This window comes from Hyperoodon ampullatus, assembly GCF_949752795.1.
Source record: "Hyperoodon ampullatus genome assembly, chromosome: 1".
NCBI lineage: Eukaryota > Metazoa > Chordata > Mammalia > Artiodactyla > Ziphiidae > Hyperoodon > Hyperoodon ampullatus.
This window is the reverse complement of record NC_136914.1, coordinates 63,295,719-63,319,861: the sequence shown is the minus strand read 5'-3', so window position 1 is coordinate 63,319,861 and position 24,143 is coordinate 63,295,719. Positions and strand designations below refer to the sequence as shown.

The 24,143-nt window shown below is 34.4% G+C and overlaps 1 protein-coding gene across 3 annotated transcripts in view; it reads right to left on the bottom strand.

Annotated features, from left to right (window-relative positions):
• The window catches only part of ADK (adenosine kinase), a gene marked incomplete at both ends in the record, with an annotated part of 516,283 nt that overhangs the window by 321,144 nt on the left and 170,996 nt on the right, over positions 1–24,143 (bottom strand). For all 3 annotated transcript variants that reach the window (XM_079719313.1, XM_079719311.1, XM_079719312.1), the window contains one exon: positions 2,526–2,604. In XM_079719313.1, the coding sequence (XP_079575439.1) occupies positions 2,526–2,604 (79 nt within the window). The remainder of the gene's footprint in view (positions 1–2,525; positions 2,605–24,143) is intronic.

The window sequence follows — 24,143 nt, the reverse complement described above, 5'->3', positions numbered from 1 at the left end:
GCCAAGGAACAACTAAACCCGTGCGCCACAACTGCTGAGCTGGCACTCTAGAGCCCACAAGCCACAATTGCTGGGCCCACGTGCCACAACTAGTGAAGCCCATATGCCTAGAGCCCGTGCTCTGCAACAAGAGAAGCCACTGCAATGAGAAGCCCGCGCACTGCAATGAAGAGTAGCCCCCGCTCACCGCAACTAGAGAAAGCCCGTGCACTGCAACTGGAAAAAGCCTGCACGCAGCAACGAAGACTAACACAGCCCCCCAAAATTAATTAATTAATTAATTAAAACAAAAAGAAGCATAATTTTTAAAAAACATTCATTATCTCATAAATCCTTACAACTTCCACCTGCAATAAGCATTAACCTCCATTTACCGGTGAAAGGCCCATAAAAGTTGCTCATGCTTTCATAGCCAATAAAGTGACAAAGCTTGAACTCAAACCCAGTTCTAATGGACTCCCATGGCCCCGAGAGCAAGCCCATGCTTTTGACTTGTTATGTCGCCTCACTGATTATTGAATAAACAAATGAAATCCGTAACTTGAATCAAGCTGATATCACTCCCTTTTGGAGCATTTCTAGAATCTATTTTTGATTTATTTTTTAAATGTAGTAACAGACATATACAAAATTTACCTTTTTAATCATTTTAAAGCATACAGTACATTTGCACTGTTGTACAACCATCACCACTATTTATCTCTACAACTCTTTCTTTTCATCTTGTAAAACTGAAACGCTATGCCCATTAAGCAATAACTCTTCATTTCCCCTTCCCACAACTCCTGGCAACCACCATTCTTCTTCCTATCTCTATGAATTTGACTAACCTAGATACCTCATATAACTGGAACCATCATCATTAGTCCTTCTGTGACTGGGTTATTTCACTTAGTATATATGCTCAAGATTCACCCATATTGTAGTATGTGGTAGAATTTCCTTATTTTTTAAGGTTGAAAAATATACCATTATGTGCATATACCACATTTTGTTTATCCATTTATTCACTGAAGGACATTTGGGTTGCTTCCACATTTTAGCTATTGTGAATATAATGCTGCTATGAACATGGGTTTACATGTATGTCTTCCACACCCTGCTTTCAATTCTTTTGGGTATATAACCTATCTTAGTCTGCCCAGGCTGCCATAACAAAATATTACAGACTGGATGGCTTGAACAACAACAAAAAATTTTTTGGAGGCTGGAAAATCCAAGACTAAGATACAGTTGATTTGGTTCCTGGAGAACCGAACGCTCCCCCTACTACCCCACCCCCACATGAGGACACAGTGAGAAGGCAGCCATCTACAAGTCAGGAAGGAGGCCTCACCAGAAACCAAACCTGACAGCACCTTCATCTTAGATGGCACCAGCCTCCAAAACTGTAATAAAATAAATTTCTGTTGTTGAAGCTAACCAGTGAGTGGTATTTTGTTATGGCAGCCTGAGAAAACGAATACAGAAGTAAACTGTCTTTTTTCCATGAACCTGAGCTCACAAAGTGACCACCGGAATGTTAAACAAACAAACAAACAAAATCAGCTGAACAAATACAAAGACCTCATCTCCTCAGGCCACTGCACACAATATTTTACAACCTACAATATTTTAATATTATGATTAAATTTGAGCTTTGGAAGTATGCAGGATAATTATACAGTGTATGTCTAAATCTAATAAAAGTTAGTTTAAAAAACCAGAAATTGTTCAACCTTTGTTTGTCAGTTTTCCACTTCTCTGGCCCATAATTAAAATTCAAAGGGAAAGCATTAATCAATAAAAAAATCAAAATGACCTGAGTCCATCAGAGTTGACCTTTGACTGCAGTTAGTGGGATTTTGAGCTAGTTTACAAATCGTAGAGGTAAGAACCAGAAGTTTGTAAAGCTTTTTCATGTCCTTCATAATTGGAACTTTAAATAGAACACTAACACTCCCACTTAAAATTAGGCCACGCTGGTAACTTGTAGAGTATATGTCAAAATGAGTTTATCCAATTATCCTCTGGAAGACGTATATAGGTATAGACACAGATACATAAATTTACACATACATACATAAAACTATGTAGATATATAGGTATATATGTATTTATATATACAGCAAGAAAACTTATAGTATCTTGTTGTAAGAATTCCATTCTAAGCATTATATGAAATGCAGAAGCCATGAAGTTTAACTATATTAAAAAAAACTAAGAACTTTGGCAAAGTAAAAGACATGATAAGCAGAGTTAAAGTACAAATGACAAATAAGGAATACTTCGAATTTATAGAATAAAAAAGAATACTATCTATAAAATATGCAGAATTTCTACAAATCAATAACATGAAATATAAAATAATAATCAAAGGATTCCACAAGAAATTAAGAAGAAATGTAAATGAATAATAAACATTCAAAACCAACAGAAATATTCTATAGCAACAAAATATAGATTGGAATAATTATGCACAATGACCAAAAGTCTAGAATCATTCTGAATCCATTTCTTTATCACCTTTAAAATAATTAACCAACCTGGGCCACTTTAATTGAATTCAGGGTAGAGCCACCAGCATGATATTCAACTTTGAATTTTTTTACAAGTTCATCAAACCTAAAAGGAAATCACAGTAGAAAAAAGTAAGTTAGCATTTGTCAGTTGTCACAATGCAAATTTTTCTGATTAGAAGTTCGTTAAATCACATTTAGTGAAACTTTTTGAACTACATAATTATGTTGAATAAATGAATTAAAATGTTGTATAAAAAACAACTTTGCTAAATTTCCATATTTAAGAAATTTTTTCCACAAGTGTACAACTATAAGAATTTAAAATATATATGCTGACCATAATTAGCCATTAAACTAAACAGAAGGTAAAAATAAAACTTTATAAATTATTATTTATAAGCAATGCATATCTTCCTATATTAAGTGCTGAACTCTAAAATCCTTACAAATGTATATTCTAATAAGTTCTAGAAGTTTTAGATATCATAAAGGCTATTGGTTTATAACTTAAAGACTTGGGAAATTACATTGGGTTGTATGATTCTAGGAAAGCTCCTTAGTGACACAATTTCTGTATCTGCCAAATATAGGGGCAGAGAGGGATGAACTAAACCTTTGATACTTCATTACTTTGGCATCTGATAAAAGCTAGAGAACTTCTCTCCAGGAAAATACATATACTAACTATACATAAAACTTTTCATATAAGATGATCCATATAAACCCCTAGAATTACACATACCCAGACAACGGGCTATGGATACTGATTCTAATAGTTTCAAATTACATAGCATTTAATAATCCAGATCACAAGTCAATATTCCCTACTACGTATCTCTAACATGTTAGATGCTGTGGGGGATAATCAAAGGGCATACGTATACACTTTAATTTCAAAGGATTTACAAGCTTTGGAGGGACAAAAGGATGAATACACATGAAAAAGAAAAATTTTAAATACCAGGTTATCAACCAACAAAATGTATGCAACGTAGACAGCAAGTGCTACAGAAGATCAGTCAAAGAAGAGAGAGATTGGGAGGTGAACAGAGTATTCAAAAAAGACGCAAGTCTTGGAAAGTATTTTCAAAACTTTAAATTTTTAAGTATGGAAGTAGATCTTTTTACTCAAATGAAACATTTCACAGAACTTCAAAATATAAAAAGAGGCAAATACAGAAATGGTTACATTAGGAGTAAGAAAAACACAGTTATTATACCCACTTCCATACTTCCAATTGCCTTCAGATCCCATCTATAAAACCCTGAGATGCCAATACACACAATTAGCAAACCTGCCACAATGTTAACAGCAGTATTTGTATACCACTAATAATATTCACCTAATACTAACAGGAGAGAAAACAAAGTACATAGTCCCAGATGCAGATAGGTGGTTAGTTGTGGTAATTTAGGAAATGTTCTCTTGTAATTACTTTCTGAACTATGTAACAACTAAGAGTGATATTAGAGATTGGAGGAGAGAGGAAGAATGAACAGACAAAGTAAACAAACAGTGATCAACTGCCATGTTCGTTTGAGGTCATTCCACTTTCAAAAGCCAATTTCTCCAGAAAGATATGTTCCCCCCCAGAACCTGTGAATGTAATCTTATTTGAAAAAAGGGTCTTTGCAGACATAATTAAGTTCAGGATCTTCAGGTAAGATCCTCCCTCCTGAATTACCCAGGTGAGCCCTAAATCCAACGCCAGGTCTTCTTACAACAGACAAAAGAGAAGACAGAGAGGAGAAGACCAGGTGAAGATGGAGACAGAGATTGGAGTGATGTGGCCATATGCCAAGGAAGCCAAGGAATGCCAACACCCACCAAAAGCTGGAAGAAGCAAGGAAGGATTCTCCCCTAGGCTGGTCACAAGGAGTGCAACCATGTTATCACCTTGATTTCAGACTTCTGCCTCCCAAGAATACTGAGAGAATAAATTTCTGTTGTAGGCCACCCAGTTTGTTGTTGCTACAGCAACACCATCCTTTCTCACTTTCTCAAGAACTTTCCTTAAGTTATAGTCTTCTGCATTCCATCATCATTAATTTCTTCCTTCCAATGACTAAGAATCAAACAACTATAATATTTCGGGAAGAACTAGGTGGGCCTAAATTTATTAAAGATACTAAAATTACAGTAAACCAACTACATACTCTATTGTTTGTTTTTGTTATCAAATTCTACCAGCACCATCCAACAGAACTTTCTGACTCCAGTGGGAATGTTCTGTATCTGTGTGTCCAGTTTGACAGCCACTAGCCACACGTGGCCATTGAACGCTTGAAAGGTGGCTAGTGTGACTGATGAGTTTTATTTTAGATAAAATTTTAAACTTTATTTAACTTTATTAACTTAAATTTGAGTATCTATAACCTCAAGGCTAGCCGCTGCCTGACTGGACCAATATGGTTCTAGACTATTACAGTTTAAAAAGAACACTAGTGGGCTTCCCTGGTGGCACAGTGGTTGAGAGTCCGCCTGCCGATGCAGGGAACGCGGGTTCATGCCCCGGTCCAGGAAGATCCCACATGCCACGGAGTGGCTGGGCCCGTAAGCCATGGCCGCTGAGCCTGAGCGTCTGGAGCCTGTGCTCCGCAACAGGAGAGGCCACAACAGTGAGAGGCCCGCGTACCGCAAAAAATAAAAAATTAAAAAAAAATAAAAAGAACACTAGCTTTGCAAGACGATCTAGAGAAAAAGGATTATGTGACCAAATAAGCATAGGAAATGTGTGTACTCTATTTCCATCTTGAATTTTCATAGAGCGTACCAGCATATTAAAGGCACTGAGATATATGAAACAAAGAAACCTGTTTGACTATTATTCAGTTTTTCTAACACTTACAGGATTTCAGAACCCTCCGACGTTTTAGGGTGAGGTTCCACAGCTAACATTTATATAATATTTATTATGTGTGCCAAAAATTTTGTTTTAAACATTTTATCCAAATCATCATTTTTTTAAATGCTCACAACTTTATGAGGTGGGTACTATTAGCTCCTATATTTTTCAATTTTTTTTTCAATAAATACCTGCATACTACAGTACAACACAATCCACAGTTAGTTGAATCCATGGATATAAAACCATGGACACTGAAGGCAGACTGTAAAAGTTATGTGAAGGTCTTCCACTGCGAGTTGTTCAGGCAGGATAGAAGGGGAAGAGGGGCGTCAACACACCAATCCTCCACCCCTCTGTGGAAAAATCCGGGGATAGTTATCTCTGCCTCAAAAATAAAGGAATTGATAAATGACTCACCCAAGGGCAGGATGCTAAAGCAGTTTGGATAAAGTCAGGACTCAAACCCTAGTGCTTTTGATTCCACATACTGTGATCTCTAACCAAACACAAACTTTTCCCCACACTTAAACACCTGTAAACTATGTTTATTGAAAAAAAAAAATCCACTTATTAAGTGGATCCAACACAGTTCAACCTATGTTGTTCAAGAGTCAACTGTAAACATGATCAATTTTAAAACTAAAAGGGATAAACAGAATGCCTTTATTTAACAAACAAGGAAAGTGAAGCATAAAGTATTTGAGCAGACTGTCCAACAAAGGTCACATACAACTCACTGGTTAGTCAAATTCAGAACTGCAGTCTCAGAATTACTTGTTAATTACAAACACATAGAAATCAGTGTATTTCTCCTCATTCCAGTCAACTAAGAGTTTTCTACAGAAACCAAAAATTTGCTTATTAATGTTATATCTAAAATTAGTTCAAGGGGTATAAAAATTATAGAACCTCACATTTCAAGATGGAAGAGGAAGCATATGCTCGCTTCCCCTTCCAACTCTGACTGAATGTCAAAAAGTATGTTTTTTATATATGAAAATGAACAAAAGTATAACAGCACCACAAAGCAAGGAAAGATGCCACGCACAGACAACGAATTTGAGAAATAACAAATTCTAATTTAACAGAAAGCAAATGTAACAGAATTGACAAAGCAGTGACAGGAGACATAACAGCAAGAGCAATTTCTTTAAATACTATATTTGGTACACGAGGGTAGCTGCCCAACCACTCCTACCTTACCCTGACAAGAGTCAGATCTGTTTAAATGCTCTAATCTGTCATGAAAAAGTCCTCTTTTATCTAGGAACTGTGTAGATTCCTTGCCTGCCTTTTTCTTTTTTCTTTTGATAACAGCTTTATTGAGATATAATTCACATATTATACAATTCAACCATATGAAGTCTACAATCTGATCATTTAAAATATATTTATACTTCTGTAACCATCATCACTATCAATTTTAGAATATTTTCATTAACTCAAAAAGAAACCCCATACCCTTTAGCTATCAATCTTACATCATCTTCCCCCGACTAAACAAACACTAATTTCCTTTCTATCTTCTGTATTTCTACTTATTCTGGACATTTTACATAAATGGAATAATATATATGTGTATGGCATTGTTAACCGGATTCTTTCACTTAGCATAATGTTATCATGATTCATATATGCTACAGCATATATCAGTACTTTATTCCTCTTTATTGCTGAATAACATTCCATTATAGATATACCATATTTTGTTTATCCCTTCATCCAACAATGGACACTTGGGTTGCTTTCATCTTTTGGCTATTGGGAATAATGCTGCTATAAACATTCATTTACGAGGTTTTGTGTAGATATAACATTTTCATTTCTGTTGGGTATATACGTAGGCATAGAACTACTGGGTCAAATGGTAACCCTAAGTCTAACTTTTTGAGGAACTCTCACACTGTTTTTCACTTTCTGCCTAGTTTTTTCTCAGAGACAATTCGGGGAAACTTACCTGTCTAGTTATATGAAAAAAGAACAATTAGAGAATAACAGAGTTGCTATAAATTAACTACCACCATTGAATTTTTTAAATTAATAGTTGAATCAATGACCTAAGCAATTAAAATGGACACAGATTTTAAAAAGATGAAGAGAACGAAACTGAAATTAAGAAAAACACCCAGAAATTGGATCAAAAATGTAAGAGATGAAAAGTATGAAAGAAAACTTAAAAGGAACAGAGAATGAATTAGATGGGCCAAGATCCATTTAACATGAATGACAGAAAAGGAGAACAGAGATAACGAAGGGTAAGAAAGAAACACTAGGAAAAAAAGAAGTTGTCAAAAGAGAAAAGAAAAAAAAATATATATATATAATATTCAGGTATCTCCAAACACCAAGCAATTATACCCGGAAGTATGGACTGGAATCCACACTTGGACATACCTTGTTAAATTTCAGAACTCTCATATTAAGAGAAAACTTTAAAAGCTTCTGGGGTGAAAAATAACACACTACATAAAAAGGAATAAGAATCAGAATAACACCAGCCTTAATACAGGAAGCTAAAAGACAATGAACTACTGTATTCTGTGCTGGTGTATAAATCAAAAAGAAACATAAGAGGGAATTCCCGGATGGTCCAGGGGTTATGACTTGGTGCTTTCACTGCTGAGGGCCCGGGTTCAATCCCTGGTCAGGGAACTAAGAAACTAAGATCCTACAAGCCCTGCAGCATGGCCAAGAAAGAAAGAAAGAAAGAAAGAAAGAAAGGAAAGGAGGAAGGGAGGAAGAAAAAAAATTGTATGGGGTTTAAAAAAAAAAAGGAAAAAGTGACAACTGTGTATGACTATGGAAAAGTGTAAGTATTTTGAAAGAAATTTAAATGAGGGTCTATTATATTTTTTTCATGTAAAATTCTCCCCTACATAGTCCAAATTTTAATAACAAAGGATTGTATTTTCTCTTCTAAGAGTTGATTCAATCACACTACTTGGTTCTACAGAGAAAAATATCTACCTAGTTATTCAGTAATGATGTTTTGTTTGGTTTTCAACTTTCGAATCTATGCAGAGATAAAATATGTAACATTTAATTATACTTATAAAACAGAATGTAAAAACATCATCTATAACACTGACATTTTGAAGATGGAAGAATGGAGAGATGAAAAGTTTTCTTATTCTCATTCCTTCAGTTGAAAAGAGTCCACAAGTATCTCGTGTTAATGATCAACTTTTTAAAAAGAGGCTTTAAGTATATTGTTTAAGTCATAAAGTCACGGGACTCCCCTGGTGGCGCAGTGGTTAAGAATCCGCCTGCCAATGCAGGGGACACGGGTTTGATCCCTGGTCTGGGAAGAGCCCACATGCCGCGGAGCAAGTAAGCCCATGCGCCACAACTACTGAAGCCTGCGCACATAGAGCCTGTGCTCTGCAACAAGAGAAACCAGCGCAATGAGAAGCCTGCATAACCGCAAGGAAGAGCAGCCCCTGCTTGCTGCAACTAGAGAAAGCCCACACGCAGCAACAAAGACCCAAACGCAGCCAAAAATAAATTGATTTTTTTTAATTAAAAAAAAAAACCTGTTAGTGTTTGCCCCGTATGGAGTGGAGAAGAAGGGAAGGTTTTTTAAAATTGTTTCTTCGTTTTTAGTTCAGTTTTATTTTTTATAAATTTCTTAAAGGTACCTGAAATAAATATACAATTTAAAAATAGTATTTTGAAATTCAGCACTTGTTTAACTACCATGACCATCACCACTACCAAAGACCGAAAGACAGACAGACAGACAAATAGACAGACAACTATATATATGTGTGTGTATGTGTGTGTGTGTGTATAGAGAGAGAGAGGAGAGAGGGGGGGCTCTTTATTCTGACTCACTGATCTATATGCCTACCCCTGCAAAAATTCCATTTCTGTTTAGATATTATTGTTTTATCAGTCTCAATGGAAGGACAAGTGCCCTCTTCATGTTCTTCTTCATGAGTGCTTTGACTATTCTTGGCCCTCTTGGACCTCCACATAAATGCACAACTAGATGTCAATTTCCAAAAAATAACTTGTCAGAATTTTGACTAGGATTGCAATTATACACACACACACACACACACACACACACACACACACACACACACACAAGGACAAGTGATATCTTTCCAATATTAAATTGTCCACGTGTAGCCGACATGCTGCGCAACTAAGATCCATGAAGCAAGCACCCCCCAACCCTGACAACTGCCCAATCCATGATTACGGTATATACCACGGTATAGTTATTTAGGTCTTTAACATCTATTAGTTTCATAATTTGTGCCATAAATCCTTCTCATCTCTTACAGTCATGACTTCATACTTCCTACGTTTTAACAGTACTGTAAATGATATTTGTTTAAACCTAATTTTTATTTGTTGCTGGTGTTTAGAAATATAATCTTTACATCAATTTTTTTATCCAATCAAGTTGCTAACATCTCTAGTTAATAGCAATGATTCTTCTGTTTTTGCCATACATATACAGTCATAATTTGTGAACAAGGAAAAAAATGTTTTCTCCTCTTTTCCTGCCTTAGTGCAGACACTAGAACCTCCAGCATAATATGCACAGAGAATAAATAGCAGTGAGAATCAATGGGCAAATTAGTCTTATTCCAAATTTTGGCCTTATAAATCCTGATGAATTCTGATGAATGATAGGGTAGGTCCATTTCAGAAAACTGGAAGTCTTAAAGAGAAATGCTTAATTTTTCACTTTGATTTATTTTTACTGTGTGTACGTATTGCTTCTACTAAAGAGTTAAATATTTTTAAAAGTTGTAGACTTATACTACTGATAGATATTACCCATATATTTCAGTTTAGAAATATTAAGTAACCAAAACATATGCACAATATAATCCAAGAAAAGTGCAATATATATATGTATACTGCAAACAAAATTATCCAATATACATGTGTACTGAAAAGGACCTGGAAGACTACAACCAAGGTGTTAACAGTGGTTCACACCAAAGTACAAGCAATTATGGATCTTATATACATTTGTTTTGATTGTGCAATAAGCATATAAATTGTTTTCTAATAAAAACATTTTAAAATCTACTTCACCTTATAATGGAAGAAAAGAGCAACTTTCCATACAATTATATAAATAGAACTATACACAAAACAAAACACAGAGCAGAGAAGTAAGTGTTTCTGAATGAAAGAGGCAGGGAAAGTTTAACATTTGAACAATAAGTTGACAAATAAGGGAGAAAAAATATTCAACAGTAGGGGTAAAATGGAAACATATTCAGAAAATAAGTTACAGGTAATGTAGGTAAAATAGTAAAAACTGACAAAACTCTCTGTGCCAGGCTAATCAATTTAGACATTCTTCAGTAGGCAACTAGGAATTTTTAACATCTGTTTACTAATAGTGTGAAAGGCAGATTTTTTTTTTTTAAATGATGATAGCACTCTTCTGTGGACAGGGTAGAATAAAAAGAGGCAGATCGCCAGCCTTTGGAAAAGTTCATACCTAAGATCAGATGCTGAGTTAAGGGGCTACAGGGAAGTGATCAAGCTAAGGAATCATTTCTGAAGTTTAAGACATCAGATGTGATAAATAACTGGAGGTGAAAGATGTGGCAGAGGGAAAACAATTCTGAGACTTCTACTTCGGATGATCAGTTAGATGGTGTTAGGAAATACAGGAGAGAAGAAAAATCATATAAAAAAAAAGGGAACTCCTAAGTAGTTGATTATCAAACCCAGAAAAATTTCTGTTCACGGAACTAACTGCATTGAGGAAAAGTTTATTTTCTTTAATCTCTTGCATGGATTCAGCACATTTTCTCTACACACTTTTCTAGTTGATACAAAATCTCCGGTTTGTGTATGAATGGTCCACATTATCTGTGTCAAAACTATCAGTGTACACAGTGGAAAATGCTAGGAAAAGATGAAGGACTGTGTATATTTAATGAAAGAACAAAAAAGTTCAGGCTAAAACGTTAATAAGCCTCAAAACCATGATTACAGCTTTGCAGGGATATATAATTATATAAAAACCTTATTTTCTAAGTTGTTTAGTGATGACAGAGTTTATGATATCTTTGTATTTTGCAGGGAACTTCTATATATTTCCAGTATGTGATTTTTGTCTATAGGGAGAGATGTGTGGCAATTTTAGTACTTTATAGATACATTCTTACTTTCTCCATTTGGTTGAGCTTCTCTGTCGGAATGGAGTGGGCATATGAAACACCTCAATCAAAAAACACAACTGGGACTTCCTTGTTGGCACAGTGGTTAAGAATCCACCTGCCAATGCACGGGACACAGGTTCATTCCCTGGTCCGGGAAGATCCCACATGCCGTGGAGCAACTAAGCCCATGCGCCACAACTAATAAGTCTGCACTCTAGAGCCCACGTGCTGCAACTACTTAAGCCCGTGTGCCTAGAGCCTGTGCTCCGCAACAAGAGAAGCCCATGCACCACAACGAAGAATAGCCCCCGCACCGCAACGAAGAAAGAGCCCCAGCTCCCGCAACTAGAGAAAACCCGTGTACAGGAATGAAGACTCAATGCAGCCAAAAACAAACAAACAAACAAACAAAAACACAATCGAAAGAACAGCAGCTGATACATTTTCCTACCAGCAATCTGGTAGGATTTATGAAGCTCAAATTAATAAAGTATGCAGCTTTTATGATGCTAAAAAATTCCAGAGGCAACATTACTTAAATAAAATGCCAGAGAAAACCGGATTCAGTGCTTATCAAACTTCTGGATGAGAGTCTGCAGTTGACAGAAGCAAACAAAGAATAAGAACAACAAATGTGATAACAAAAATATTTAAAGTATTTCTAAATAAAAGCAAAATCAAACAAATTAAAAACTTAAAATATAAAGGATAAAACCTGTTTAACAAATATGAAAAATGGTTACCTTTACCCAAAAGATTTTTTAAATATTTTAATTATCATTTTATATATTTTAACATTTACTTTTAGTGAATTTATTGATTCAATATTTTAAAAATACTATTTTAATATTCTCATATGAGAAAAAGAAACTATTATGGCTCATATAAATGGGCAAATGAACAATAAACAAAAGAAAAATGATAAATGTTGAAAAAGAATCAGCTTCGTTCACTAGTAATCAAAAACATGTAAATAGATTTCTGCACATTAAATTGGTTGAGTATAAACTATTAATACTCAGCATTACTAGAGATGTGAAAAAGCTGATATAATCATACAGTGTTATTGACAGAACTCTTTTGGAAGGTAATTTAGCAATACATATCAAGAATCACAAAAATTTTTATATACTATTATCATAAAAATCCATTTCTAGGACTCTACCCTAAGGAAGTAATCCAAATCATAAATATGCTATATGCAAGAGCTGAACATATTACCATAAGATATAATAAAGTTTAAAACAAAATATTCAAAAATAGTGGAATGATTAAATTCTAATGATTGTCATTGGACAGAATATAATATAGTTCATATTATAATTGTTTATATGCTGTACTATTCTAGGAAGGAATTCTGGCAGCTTATGATGATACAATTAAAATAGAGTGAATGAATAAACAAATGTATGAAAATGACATTGAAAATATAGGTAGTAAATTAAGATAAAGTCAAAAGAACACAAAATGTAAGAAATGAACATCTGTAGTTTATGAAAACCAAAATATAATAAGGGATGTTCTTATATTTACTGTTCAAAGAGATTATCAGAATATAAAAAGGTATTCAACATGTTCAGTATTTTTCGTTAGAATTTAACAAAAATGAACAGAAGAACCACGTTAACAGCCCATCAGTATTTTAGACATAAGCCTTTTCCTTTTCGATATTTTCTACAATTTGATCATGTATTTATATTCATTTTAAAATAGAAGTATTTTTATTAAAGAAAACTTTTAAATAAAAATGAATGTCACTGGAATGTAGTTCAGAATTTCTTGGAAGACTAACCTTATGGAAAAAGCAGAAAGCAACATACCATATACTTATAAAGAATTAATACTTGTGCTGATAGTATATAGGAGAATTTAAATTCTAAGTAATGCTTTCCACTCTCATATCACATATTATTAAATACTTTATAAACAATTGATAATTCTTGACAATAATATGAAAGCTATCTATATATATCTGTTTTGTTTCTGAGAAGAAAAGTAAAATACGAGAGAGTGGAGAAGATTTCAAACACTAATGTGGTAGGGAAAGCAATGACTAAATACTAGTCTTTTAATCCTGGTTTAGTATTAGACTATACCTCAGAATGGTAGTATGCACAGAAAAGGTATCATATGAAAATGATCAAACATGAAAATTAAAAGTCTATTAAAAGATAGCACACAATATCAAAAAAACAACCAATCAAAAAATGGGTGGAAGACCTAAATAGACATTTCTCCAAAGAAGACAAACAGATGGCCAACAAACACATGAAAAGATGCTCATCATATTAGAGAAATGCAAATCAAAACAGTGAGGTATCACCTCACACCAGTCAGAATGGCCATCATCAAAAAATCTACAACAATAAATGCTGGAGAGAGGGTGGAGAAAAGGGAACCCTTTTGCACTGTTGGTGGGAATGTAAATTGATACAGCCACTATGGAGAACAGTATGGAGAGTCCTTAAAAAACTAAAAATAGAACTACCATATGACCCAACAATCCCACTCCCAGGCATATACTCAGAGAAAACCACAATTCAAAAAGACACATGCACCCCAATGTTCACTGCAGCACTATTTACAATAGCCAGGACACAGAAACAACCTAAATGTCCATCAACAGAGGAATGGATAAAGAAGATGTGGTACATATATACAATAGAATATTACTCAGCCATTAAAAGGAATGAAATTGGGTCATTTGCAGATGTGGATGGACCTAGAGACTGTCATACAGAGTAAAATAAGTCAGAAAGAGAAAAACAAATATCATATGTTAACGCATATATGTGGAATCTAGAAAAATGGTATAGATGATCTTATTTGCAAAGCAGAAATAAAGACACAGACATAGAAAACAAACGTACGGATACCAAGGGGGGGGTGAGATGAAATGGGATATTGGGATTGACATATATACACTATTGATACTATGTATAATAAAGAGATAACTAATGAGAACATAACTGTATAGCACAGGGAACTCTACTCAATGCTCTGTGGTGACCTAAATGCAAAGGAAAACCAGAAAAAGAGGGTATATATGTATATGTATAGCTGATTCAAGTTGCTGTGCAGAAGAAACTAACAGGACATTGTAAAGCAGCTAAACTCCAAAACAAATTTTTTAAAAGAATGTGTATATATATATATATACACATGTATAACTGAGTCACTTTACTATACAGTAGAAATTAACACAACACTGTAAATCAACTATACCTCAATAAAATAAATTGAAAAAAAAGAGAGCACAGACTTCTGATAAAAATAAAAATAATACTGATGATCATAAGCATGCTACTCGCAGCAGCAAGAGCTTCTAATTGTGGAACAGCTGGGCAGTGACTAAATGACCAAAGTAAACATAGGCAAGCTAACATAATCCATCCTTAGCTAACATAATCCATCCTTTAGCATAAAAGCCATTTTGGCATCGAAGTCAAGCCACAGGTATTAATGGAAATAAATTCAGGATAGTATACTACAAAGAGATTCACCTTTTCAAAAACAGTAATTATTATACTAAGTACAACATGGTCAGATAGGTTATGGGAAAGTCAATAACTGAAAAATTTAATGGAAGAGAATTATGATGCTATTCTGAAGACAGCATCTACATTTTGCTGCTTGTTAATATAGTGTACTGTTCGTTTCATAAAATTTCCAACTAGTTTCTACTTTACAAAGTTAGAGTGAGGAACAAACAGTGAATGATTTTTCAATGAGTTGTAAGAAGTAAACACAAGCAAAGTCTAACATAATATATCCAATGGGATATATTATGTTCTGCTCAGAAAATTTAGCACTCAAGAATAAAGAATACCCACCACACACAAGTAAAGAAAATCAGGAGTGTGAAGAGTAAGGAGAACAGTACTTGTTGGAAGATGATACTATAACAGTGCATATTCACTATACCTTAGGAAAACAATCACAGTACTCTTAATTCCACTGACTGTGACCCACACATAAGGATATGAATGAAAAACTAAGTTTTATTCCTGTAATCTGAGGATCAAACATCATCTAGTTCAATTTGTAAGATCCAAAGAAAGTTTTCGAATGTAGGGCATTTTTAATTCCTATCATCGCTCGGTTTTTAGGTTAAGAAATTTCTTCCAAATATACCTCTTTTTTAACTCTAAATAAATTACCCAATCAATTATGTAAACTGGTATGACAAATGGCAAAGATATAAATGTGAGAATTTTGAAAGAAAACTTTAGAAATATAAACTTTTTATTCTCTAACATTCCTGAAAAAAATGACTTACCAAGCAATGATATTTTTCATATTATATAATATTAATTCCTGACAACTCTGACAACCTATGCTCAGTCTGAATATGTCATAGTGAACCTAGCAACTAAGGGTGCTAAAGCAGTGTTCATAATTCATAATGACTTAAACAGTACTGACCTACCATTCAAAAATATACTTACTGTTATAAAAATACTTTTCAACATTTATTATAAATATTAACTTTGTGAAGTATATACTATCCAGAATACATAAAGAACTCTCAAAATTCAATAATGAGAAAACAAACAATCCAATAAAAAAATTGGGCAAAAGATTAATAGAAACATTTCCAAAGAAAGGATAATAAGCATAGATTCTAACATCAACAGTCATTAGGGAAATCCAAATTAAAACCATAAGGAGATACAGCTATTAGAATGGCTTTTAAAAAAAGAACAATAAAAAAAAGAACAATACTAAGTGCTGACAAGGATGCAGCGTAACTGAAACTCACACATTGCTGACAGAAGTAAAAAATGGGTACAGTCTCTTCAGAAAACAATACGGCAATTTCTAAAAAAAGTTAAACATATACTTACCAGCTGACTCAAGTACGTGACTGTTTATAATAGTCTTATTTATAGTCATCAAACTCTTGAAATAAGCCAAATGTCCATCAGTTAGTGAATGGATAAACTAATTGTGGTACATCCACACATTCAAGGACATGGGTGGATCTCAAAAGTATCATGCCATGTGAAAGAAGCCAGACATAAAAGGGCTACAAACAATATGATCCCATCTATTTGACATTCTGGATAAGGCAAGGCTGTAGGGACAGAAATCAGAGTAATGATTGTCAGGAACTGAAATCAGAGAGGAGAAATTGACTACAAAGAAGTATGAGTTTGGAGGACAACAGAAATGTCCTAATTTGGTGACAGTTAACACAATGGCGTACATTTGTTAAAACTCATAGAATATTACATATGAAAACAGTGAGTTTTACTCTATGTCAAGTATATCTCAATATACCTTAATAAACCTGACTTATTTAAAAAAAAAGAAAAAGGATTTCCCTGGTGGCGCACTGGTTAAGAATCCACCTGCCAATGCAGGGGACACAGGTTCAAGCCCTGCTCCAGGAAGATCCCACATGCCGCAGAGCAACTAAGCCTGTGCACCACAATGACTGAGCCTGCGCTCTAGAGCCCACGAGCTAGAACTACTGAGCCCGCATGCTGCAACTACTGAAACCTGCATGCCTAAAGCAAGTGCTCCGCAACAAGAGAAGCCACTGCAATGAGAAGCCCACGCACCGCAACAAAGAGTAGCCCCTGCTCGCCACAACTAGAGAAAGCCCATGCACAGCAACGAAGACCCAACACAGCCATAAATAAATAAATAAACAAACAAACAAATAAATAAATTTTGAAACTAAATTAAAAAAAAAAAGAACATACTATCTAGGGGGGCACCAAAGGAAATTCCCCAAAACTCTCTCTCCTCAACAATGAGATCCCTTGCTCTAAGGATCAGGACAGGGTTCAGTGGCTTTCCCAGGCAAGCCACTTAAAGGGCAAAAAGAGAAATCTAACTGGAATGGATTGGGGATGGTGCACTGACTGGTGAGAGGGCCTGTCTGATCCTGCTCCATGTTTAAAACACAGGTCTGGAACATGTGTTGGACTTATTCTTTTCAGGAATGATTGTGTCTGTTCTTGAACTACATTCTCCACATCTCTCCCTTCTTTTTCATAGGCTCTTAAGGCCCTCCACCCTCCACCCCTGCTCTCCAGCAGTAAAGATGTACAGGAGTAAGTAAGAGCTTGCCCTATTGCAACATGATGTTTCTTCCAATCTTTATAAGAAATTTGAGTTCTTAGTATGATCTGTCTCCTAGCAATTCTGAAGTGCAGGTTATGTGTGATTCTATTTGTGTACCTTGTTTTAAGAAGAATGAGTAAATTCATCTTCCTTATCCTCTAACCCCAGTTAAATGATTTTTGATGAATTTCTCACAATTAGTAAGTGGCAGACTCAGGACTAGGAGATCCATCCAAAAATTAAGAAAAAATTAAAATCATATAAAATAAAAATAAGACTATTTAGAATAAAACACCTTGTGGCCCAAAACTAAATGAATTACTTTTTAATAAAAAGGCAGTTGGGGGCTTGTTTTTAAGATGCATCCAGAAAATCATTCTAAAAAGCCAGAAAAATAAAAGGAAGAATGATAAGGAAAAAAAAAAATGGGAGAGAAGAAATTAAAGAAAAGAAATAGCTCCTTAAATTTTAATGTGTAATTTTTCTAGTTATCTGATATTAAACAAATGAGAAAGATTTCATGATTCTACCCTAATGTAGGACCAATCATCCTTAAGCAAAAGAAAAATAAAAGTCCTTATAGGGCTTCCCTGGTGGCGCAGTGGTTGAGAGTCCGCCTGCCGATGCAGGGGACATGGGTTTGTGCCCCGGTCCGGGAAGATCCCACATGCCGCGGAGCGGCTGGGCCCGTGAGCCATGGCTGCTGAGCCTGCGCGTCCAGAGCCTACGCTCCGCACCAAAACAAAAAACAAAAGTCCTTATAAGTAAAACATAAGAAAGAATATCAATAGGAAAGTGTCCATAAAACCATCATTTATAGTTTCTAGTTCTATCTTAAGGCAATTGCTTCCCACTTTCACAGTAACTACAGCCTCTTTTACCCCAGTCTTGGAGGGAAAAAAGAGAGAGAGAGCTCATTGTACATCATAAGATAAAGGAGATCTCACATTGTGCTAACATCATGGCACAGAAACCAAACATCAACGATTTTGAAAACTTCATAAAGAAGACATATTAGGGATAAGACACAAGTAAAATCTTTAGAGTAAAACTCAAAAAATTTAACTTCCTTAAGAAAGCATTCATAACTGCCAAGTAGGGTTTTTGATGAAGTTCTTTCCTAAACTTCTCATCTAAACAAATAATAAATGAAAAAACATCAGTAATTCTAAACAGGTTATACTTATTAAGACCAAATGTTAATAGAATAACACAGGGGGAAAAAATCCATAGGCAAATAGAAAGATTCAAAGCTTTGAAATCTTTTACCACAAATGTTTAGTGAGGTTCAAAAAAATTCACTTAAATGTCAGTTTGATAAAAGCCAAAAGAACATTTCCCACATGTGTTTATATTTAAGCATATTTTTAAAAGATGGAAAAAGTAACAGTCATTCAAAACCAGGGTTAAGCTATTAGTTCATAAGGATTGTAATTTAAAGGTATTTCTCCAACCTCCAATTTTATTTTCTTTGATAAGAAAGCAGTTTTAAGCATGTGTTGCTTAGATAAGTCCTTATTCAATTCTAAAATGTTTTAGTTTTTAATTATTCCCGTTTATAACTCTGAAGATGAAGATTTTTGCACATGAAATAATCAAATATACTGTTGAAAAGTACTTTGTATATAAGTATAGATGATTAAGATAAAATGAATTATTCCTAAATTCAGATGTATGGCATATGCATTAAGTTTCTACTCATTATAAAAACACACAACAAAATTTCACGAAACCAAAGTATAATTTTCATTAAAGAGTAAAACTGTTTGATATTTACTCTTAAACTATACAAGAAACAGCCATATATAAGGAAAAGAGAAATACTGTAAGACAGTGTTTCTCAAAATGAGATGAATAGTCTCTTGATAAACCTAGAATGTCATCCATATGTCCACAGGAAGTTCCAAAACACAAATTATACTTTTTCCCTCCTTCACTGCTTTGGTTTTGGCTGTTATTTCTATCACAGAATACATGGTTTGTAATGGGCCTTAGTTACTCTGATTGAAAAATTCTATAAACATATGTAACAGATATGGATAGTATTCAAGCAATAATTAATCATTTTTCTCTACACAACTATAAAAAATATCACTCATCAGAAACACTCAAACATTTAAATCTCTTATCCAAACATAACATATAGAACTTTTGATTCTGAGTACCATATAGTGGTCATAAGCAGCACTCCTACTGACAACAACTAGAAAAGTCATGCAAATTATAAATCATTAAAGGTAGAAAAGATCTATGGAAGCAACGAGCACCAAATGAATAAATTTCCAGGGAGGTTAGAACTGTTCAAAGGGTAGACCAACACTGGTAGTTGTTTGCCTGACCTGTCCAAATTTGTACTCAGCAGCATGAGGCTAGAAAGACTAAATTTGACATTTCAGGGACCTCAAACACACAGCTGGTTTGTCCCATAACACATTTGCTGAATTCTGAAAATCAAATGTAAGCTAAGAGGGTTAACCCAAATCACCTAAAAACCAGAAAGTTTGCCCAGTTTGGCAGTGCTTACAAAACAAAGGCCAAGAGCAAAGGAACTAAAAACATGATAGGCAAGAAATGAAATCCCTAGGAAGAGTAGAGAATAAAAACTAAGACACTCTTCTGCTGGGGACTGGGAGAGGACATGTATCTATCCTGGTTATATCTAGAAGCTTAAAATTCAGACTTTGGGTTTAGCAGAACAATGGTATGGAGGTGGAGGGCAAGGGGGTTAAAAAAAAAGTTGGAATTTTAGTTATTACATAGTACGAAAGTGATAAAATTGGAAACTGAGGGTCTAAAACAAAATGTCGTATGGTTACCAAAGGGGAAAGAGGGTGGAGAGATAAATTAGGAGGTTGGGATTATTATATACACACTATTATTAATAAAGTAGATAACTAACAAAGATATACTGTATAGCACAGGGAACTATACTCAATCTTTTTTAATAACCTATGAGGGAAAAGAATCTGGAAAAGAATATGTGTATTAGTGAATCACTGTCCTGTACTGGTGAAACTAACCCAACATTGTAAATCAACTACACTTCAGTTTTTTTTTTAAAAATTTTATAATGTCAGTCTCCCACTTGAGCTATTTGCCAAATTTTGAAGGTGTGCTGGACAGAAGGATGGAGAATTAAGCTAGAAACCTCTGAGAGCAGCTCTGGTGGACTGTTTCACACAGCTGATGAGACAAAGACCCCAGTGGTCTAAACTAAGAGTCCTAGAGAGTCAAGCTCTAGAAACAGAGGCAAATAGTGTAGACTGAATCTATCAAAACTGAAAATCAACTTTGACCTAGCTTTAATCCTTAACTTTATTAAGGTGATCAGCTCTCCTGTCACTCCACATCAGCCTTATATACAAAAGGGTGAAACACTCTTGTAGAATATACAATCTGAAGGATCACAGTTCTTATATAAAGTGTCCGGCAAACAATAAACAACTGATAGTTATGGAAAGAGGCAAAATAATTTGATTAAAAACTAAAAACAAAACAAAACAAAACTAGAAAAAGTTTTCAAAATGATTTAGATACTGGAAGTAAAGAAAAGAATGCATAACCTAGATGAAAAAATGGAGAATTTCAACAGAGGATTAAAATTATAAAAAAGAGTAAACATCTAGAACTGAATAATTTGATATATGAGTTTAAGAATTTATTGAGTAAGTTTAAACCTAGAATATTCTCTCTATATCTTCCTATTACTTAGCCCCAGACAAGTCTCAGTCACGGAAGTTTGTGGCAGAACTGGGAAAATAAAGCCCCGGCTCTCTAGCTAGAGGACCAAAGAGGAGAACTCCAGGGAATCAAAACTACTAAAACTCTTGAAATATCTGGAAAAAAAGAAAGACTCAGCAAAGAAATACAACATGTAAAGAAGACCAAATAAAAATTAAATAAGTGAAAATTTAAAACTCACTAGATGGACTCAACAGCAAAATGGAGAAGACAGAATTAAAGCTCAGTACACTTGAAGACAGATCAATAAAAATGTTACAGTCTGAACAGAGAGAAAAATGATTTTTTTTACATGAACAAATACTCAGATACCTATGAAATAATACTAAAAGATCTAACATTTATGTTACCAGAGAGTGTCAGGAGAAGAGAAAAAATGCAGTGCATAAAAAAGTTTTGAATAACATCTTATTATTAAAACTTCCCAAATTTGATTAAAGACATGCTCTTAGAGGCTTAAGAAGCTCAAAAAACCCAAATATTATAAAGCCAAAGAAATCCATGCCCAGACAAATGAGAAGAACCCAGAGGGTGGAACTAGGTGGAATATCAGTATTTAAGAGGAAAAGGTAGAAGGAAGGAAGGAAGGAAGGAAGGAAGGAAGGAAGAAAGGAAGGGAGGGAGGGAGGGAGGGAGGGAGGGAGGGAGGGGAGGGGAGGGGAGGGAGGGAAGGGGAGGGAAGGGGAGGGAGGGGAAGGAGGAAGGGAGGGAGGGACGAAGGAAGGTCCATCCAGCATAGTCAAATTCCTTACTAAGGACATATAAGACAAATTTGATACCAATATGGTCAAAATATGATTTTACACTGCAAGGCATCAGGACAGGCAGTGTTCCTCAAACAAAGGTTCTGGTATAGACAGACCTGGCTTTAACTTCATGTTCATCTAGTAGTCTGACATGGGGCAAGTAATTTATTTTTTAAGACTAGGTTTCCTCATTCATAAAACATGGTATTAAAGACCCTATCTGTTTTTGCATTCCACAATATTTAAGCATAGTGCCTGACACGCCACATACATGCCAAAAAAATAGTTTGATAAATAAATGGATGGATGAACTCTGGAAGGATTAAATGAGAATCTTCTTGCTACTGCTGCTGGTGGTGTTGGATTTTTAAGAAGGTATAGATTACCAACCTGTACACATTTTAAGGAAATTAAGTTTTTCTTGAATATTTTTTAAAAGAACCCAATATTGACATTGATTGTGATTTTGCCTATGTCCCAGATACCTACTAGACATGAGGTGGACTATGAAGGCAAAAGAACTCAAAAAAAAAAAAAAAAAGAAAAAAAGAATGTAGAACATTGTTATTAGAGAGAAATTTAACTATAAGACATAAATTTTAGGTTAACACTTAGATATGATGTTACCTGGTGAGAAAAAAATCAGATTATTTCTAAACAACTGATATCAGATAAGATGCTCCCACTTGCTTCCTTTACAACAGGCTCAAGATGAGAAAAGCCCCTGTGTTTTTAGTGCACTATTTCACTCTCATTTATTAACTCTTTATTATCTTTCTTTCAATTAGTATGAATCATTACCACTCTGTTGTGAGTATTATGCCAGTGCCTTGAACATAGTAAGCACTCAATAAATGTTACCAACTATTTTTATAACTATGGAGGAATAATTTAGTTGCTGATTTTTCAAAGAATTTGCAATTTGGCTGCCCTCTAAAAAAAGAACTAAATGACTGACATCTTTAAAAGTTTAAATTTAAACTTCCCAACATTTCGGAAAAACACTTGAAGCAAAACATCCTCATTCTCTACTAAGTAATGAAGAATAAAATCTATTGCATAACCCGTTAAACAACTGACCAAATGTCACAGCTATAAAAAAACAAAAACGAATCACATAACAAAGTTGATTCAAAAGCACATGCAACACACAATATTATTTTTTACATTATTGTTAATGCAATTCTCATTTTGATATTACATTTTAAAAGAAGGATTCTGAAAATTTATCAGTATAGAAGTTTTATTTTATGCATGTCTTTGCAGCAAAAGACACTAAAATCAGTATGAAAAGTGTTTAGAGACTGAGGAGATGTTTTCTTTCATCTTCTGAATACTACCAACAGAGATTCCAATAAAGAAAACCACAAGTTTGCTGGAGTTTAAAACATCTGGGGAATATCTTAAGATATTCATTCTTAAGAGTTCCATGTTAAAGAACAGCCTGAAGGGTAGATGATAAATCTGCTCTAAAAGTGGAAGTGTGTTTTTAATCCCATTGAATATAAACAGACTTAAAAAAAGAAAAAAGGAACTATAATTCAGAAGTAAAGTACCAAAAGACAAAAATGCTCCATAAAAGAAAACTTGAAAAACAAACACTAGGGCTCAATATATAGGACTTAATTACAAAATAATCATGAGAATGTAATGATTTTAAAAGGATCAGCGACCAGAAGGTAACTGTCAATAATCCTTTGTAATTGCTAACTGAACAATATTGGGTGATGAGTTCAAATTACAAATATTCTTGTCAAAGATGAAAACTCTCAAGAGATAGCAATAAGCTCTCAGAAAGCTACTGTAAGGAAAAAATGGATTATTTTATATTAAAAACCTGAAGACGTATTGTTCTTTTGAATCAAGATATGAATGTAAATATTTGTTTCATAAAAGATTATTTACCAATATATATATTATAGAATGTATCAAGGCATGTTATATGAGATCCTAAAACTCTTATTTCTCACAGAATTTAAAATAAAACTGTAAGGTCGGATCTTAACAGACAGCATCGCAAAACAGAGGAAAGCTTCAAGTGAGCTTTATTAGGGGGCGCTCCCAGGCGAGGTTCACTGGTCCGAGAGA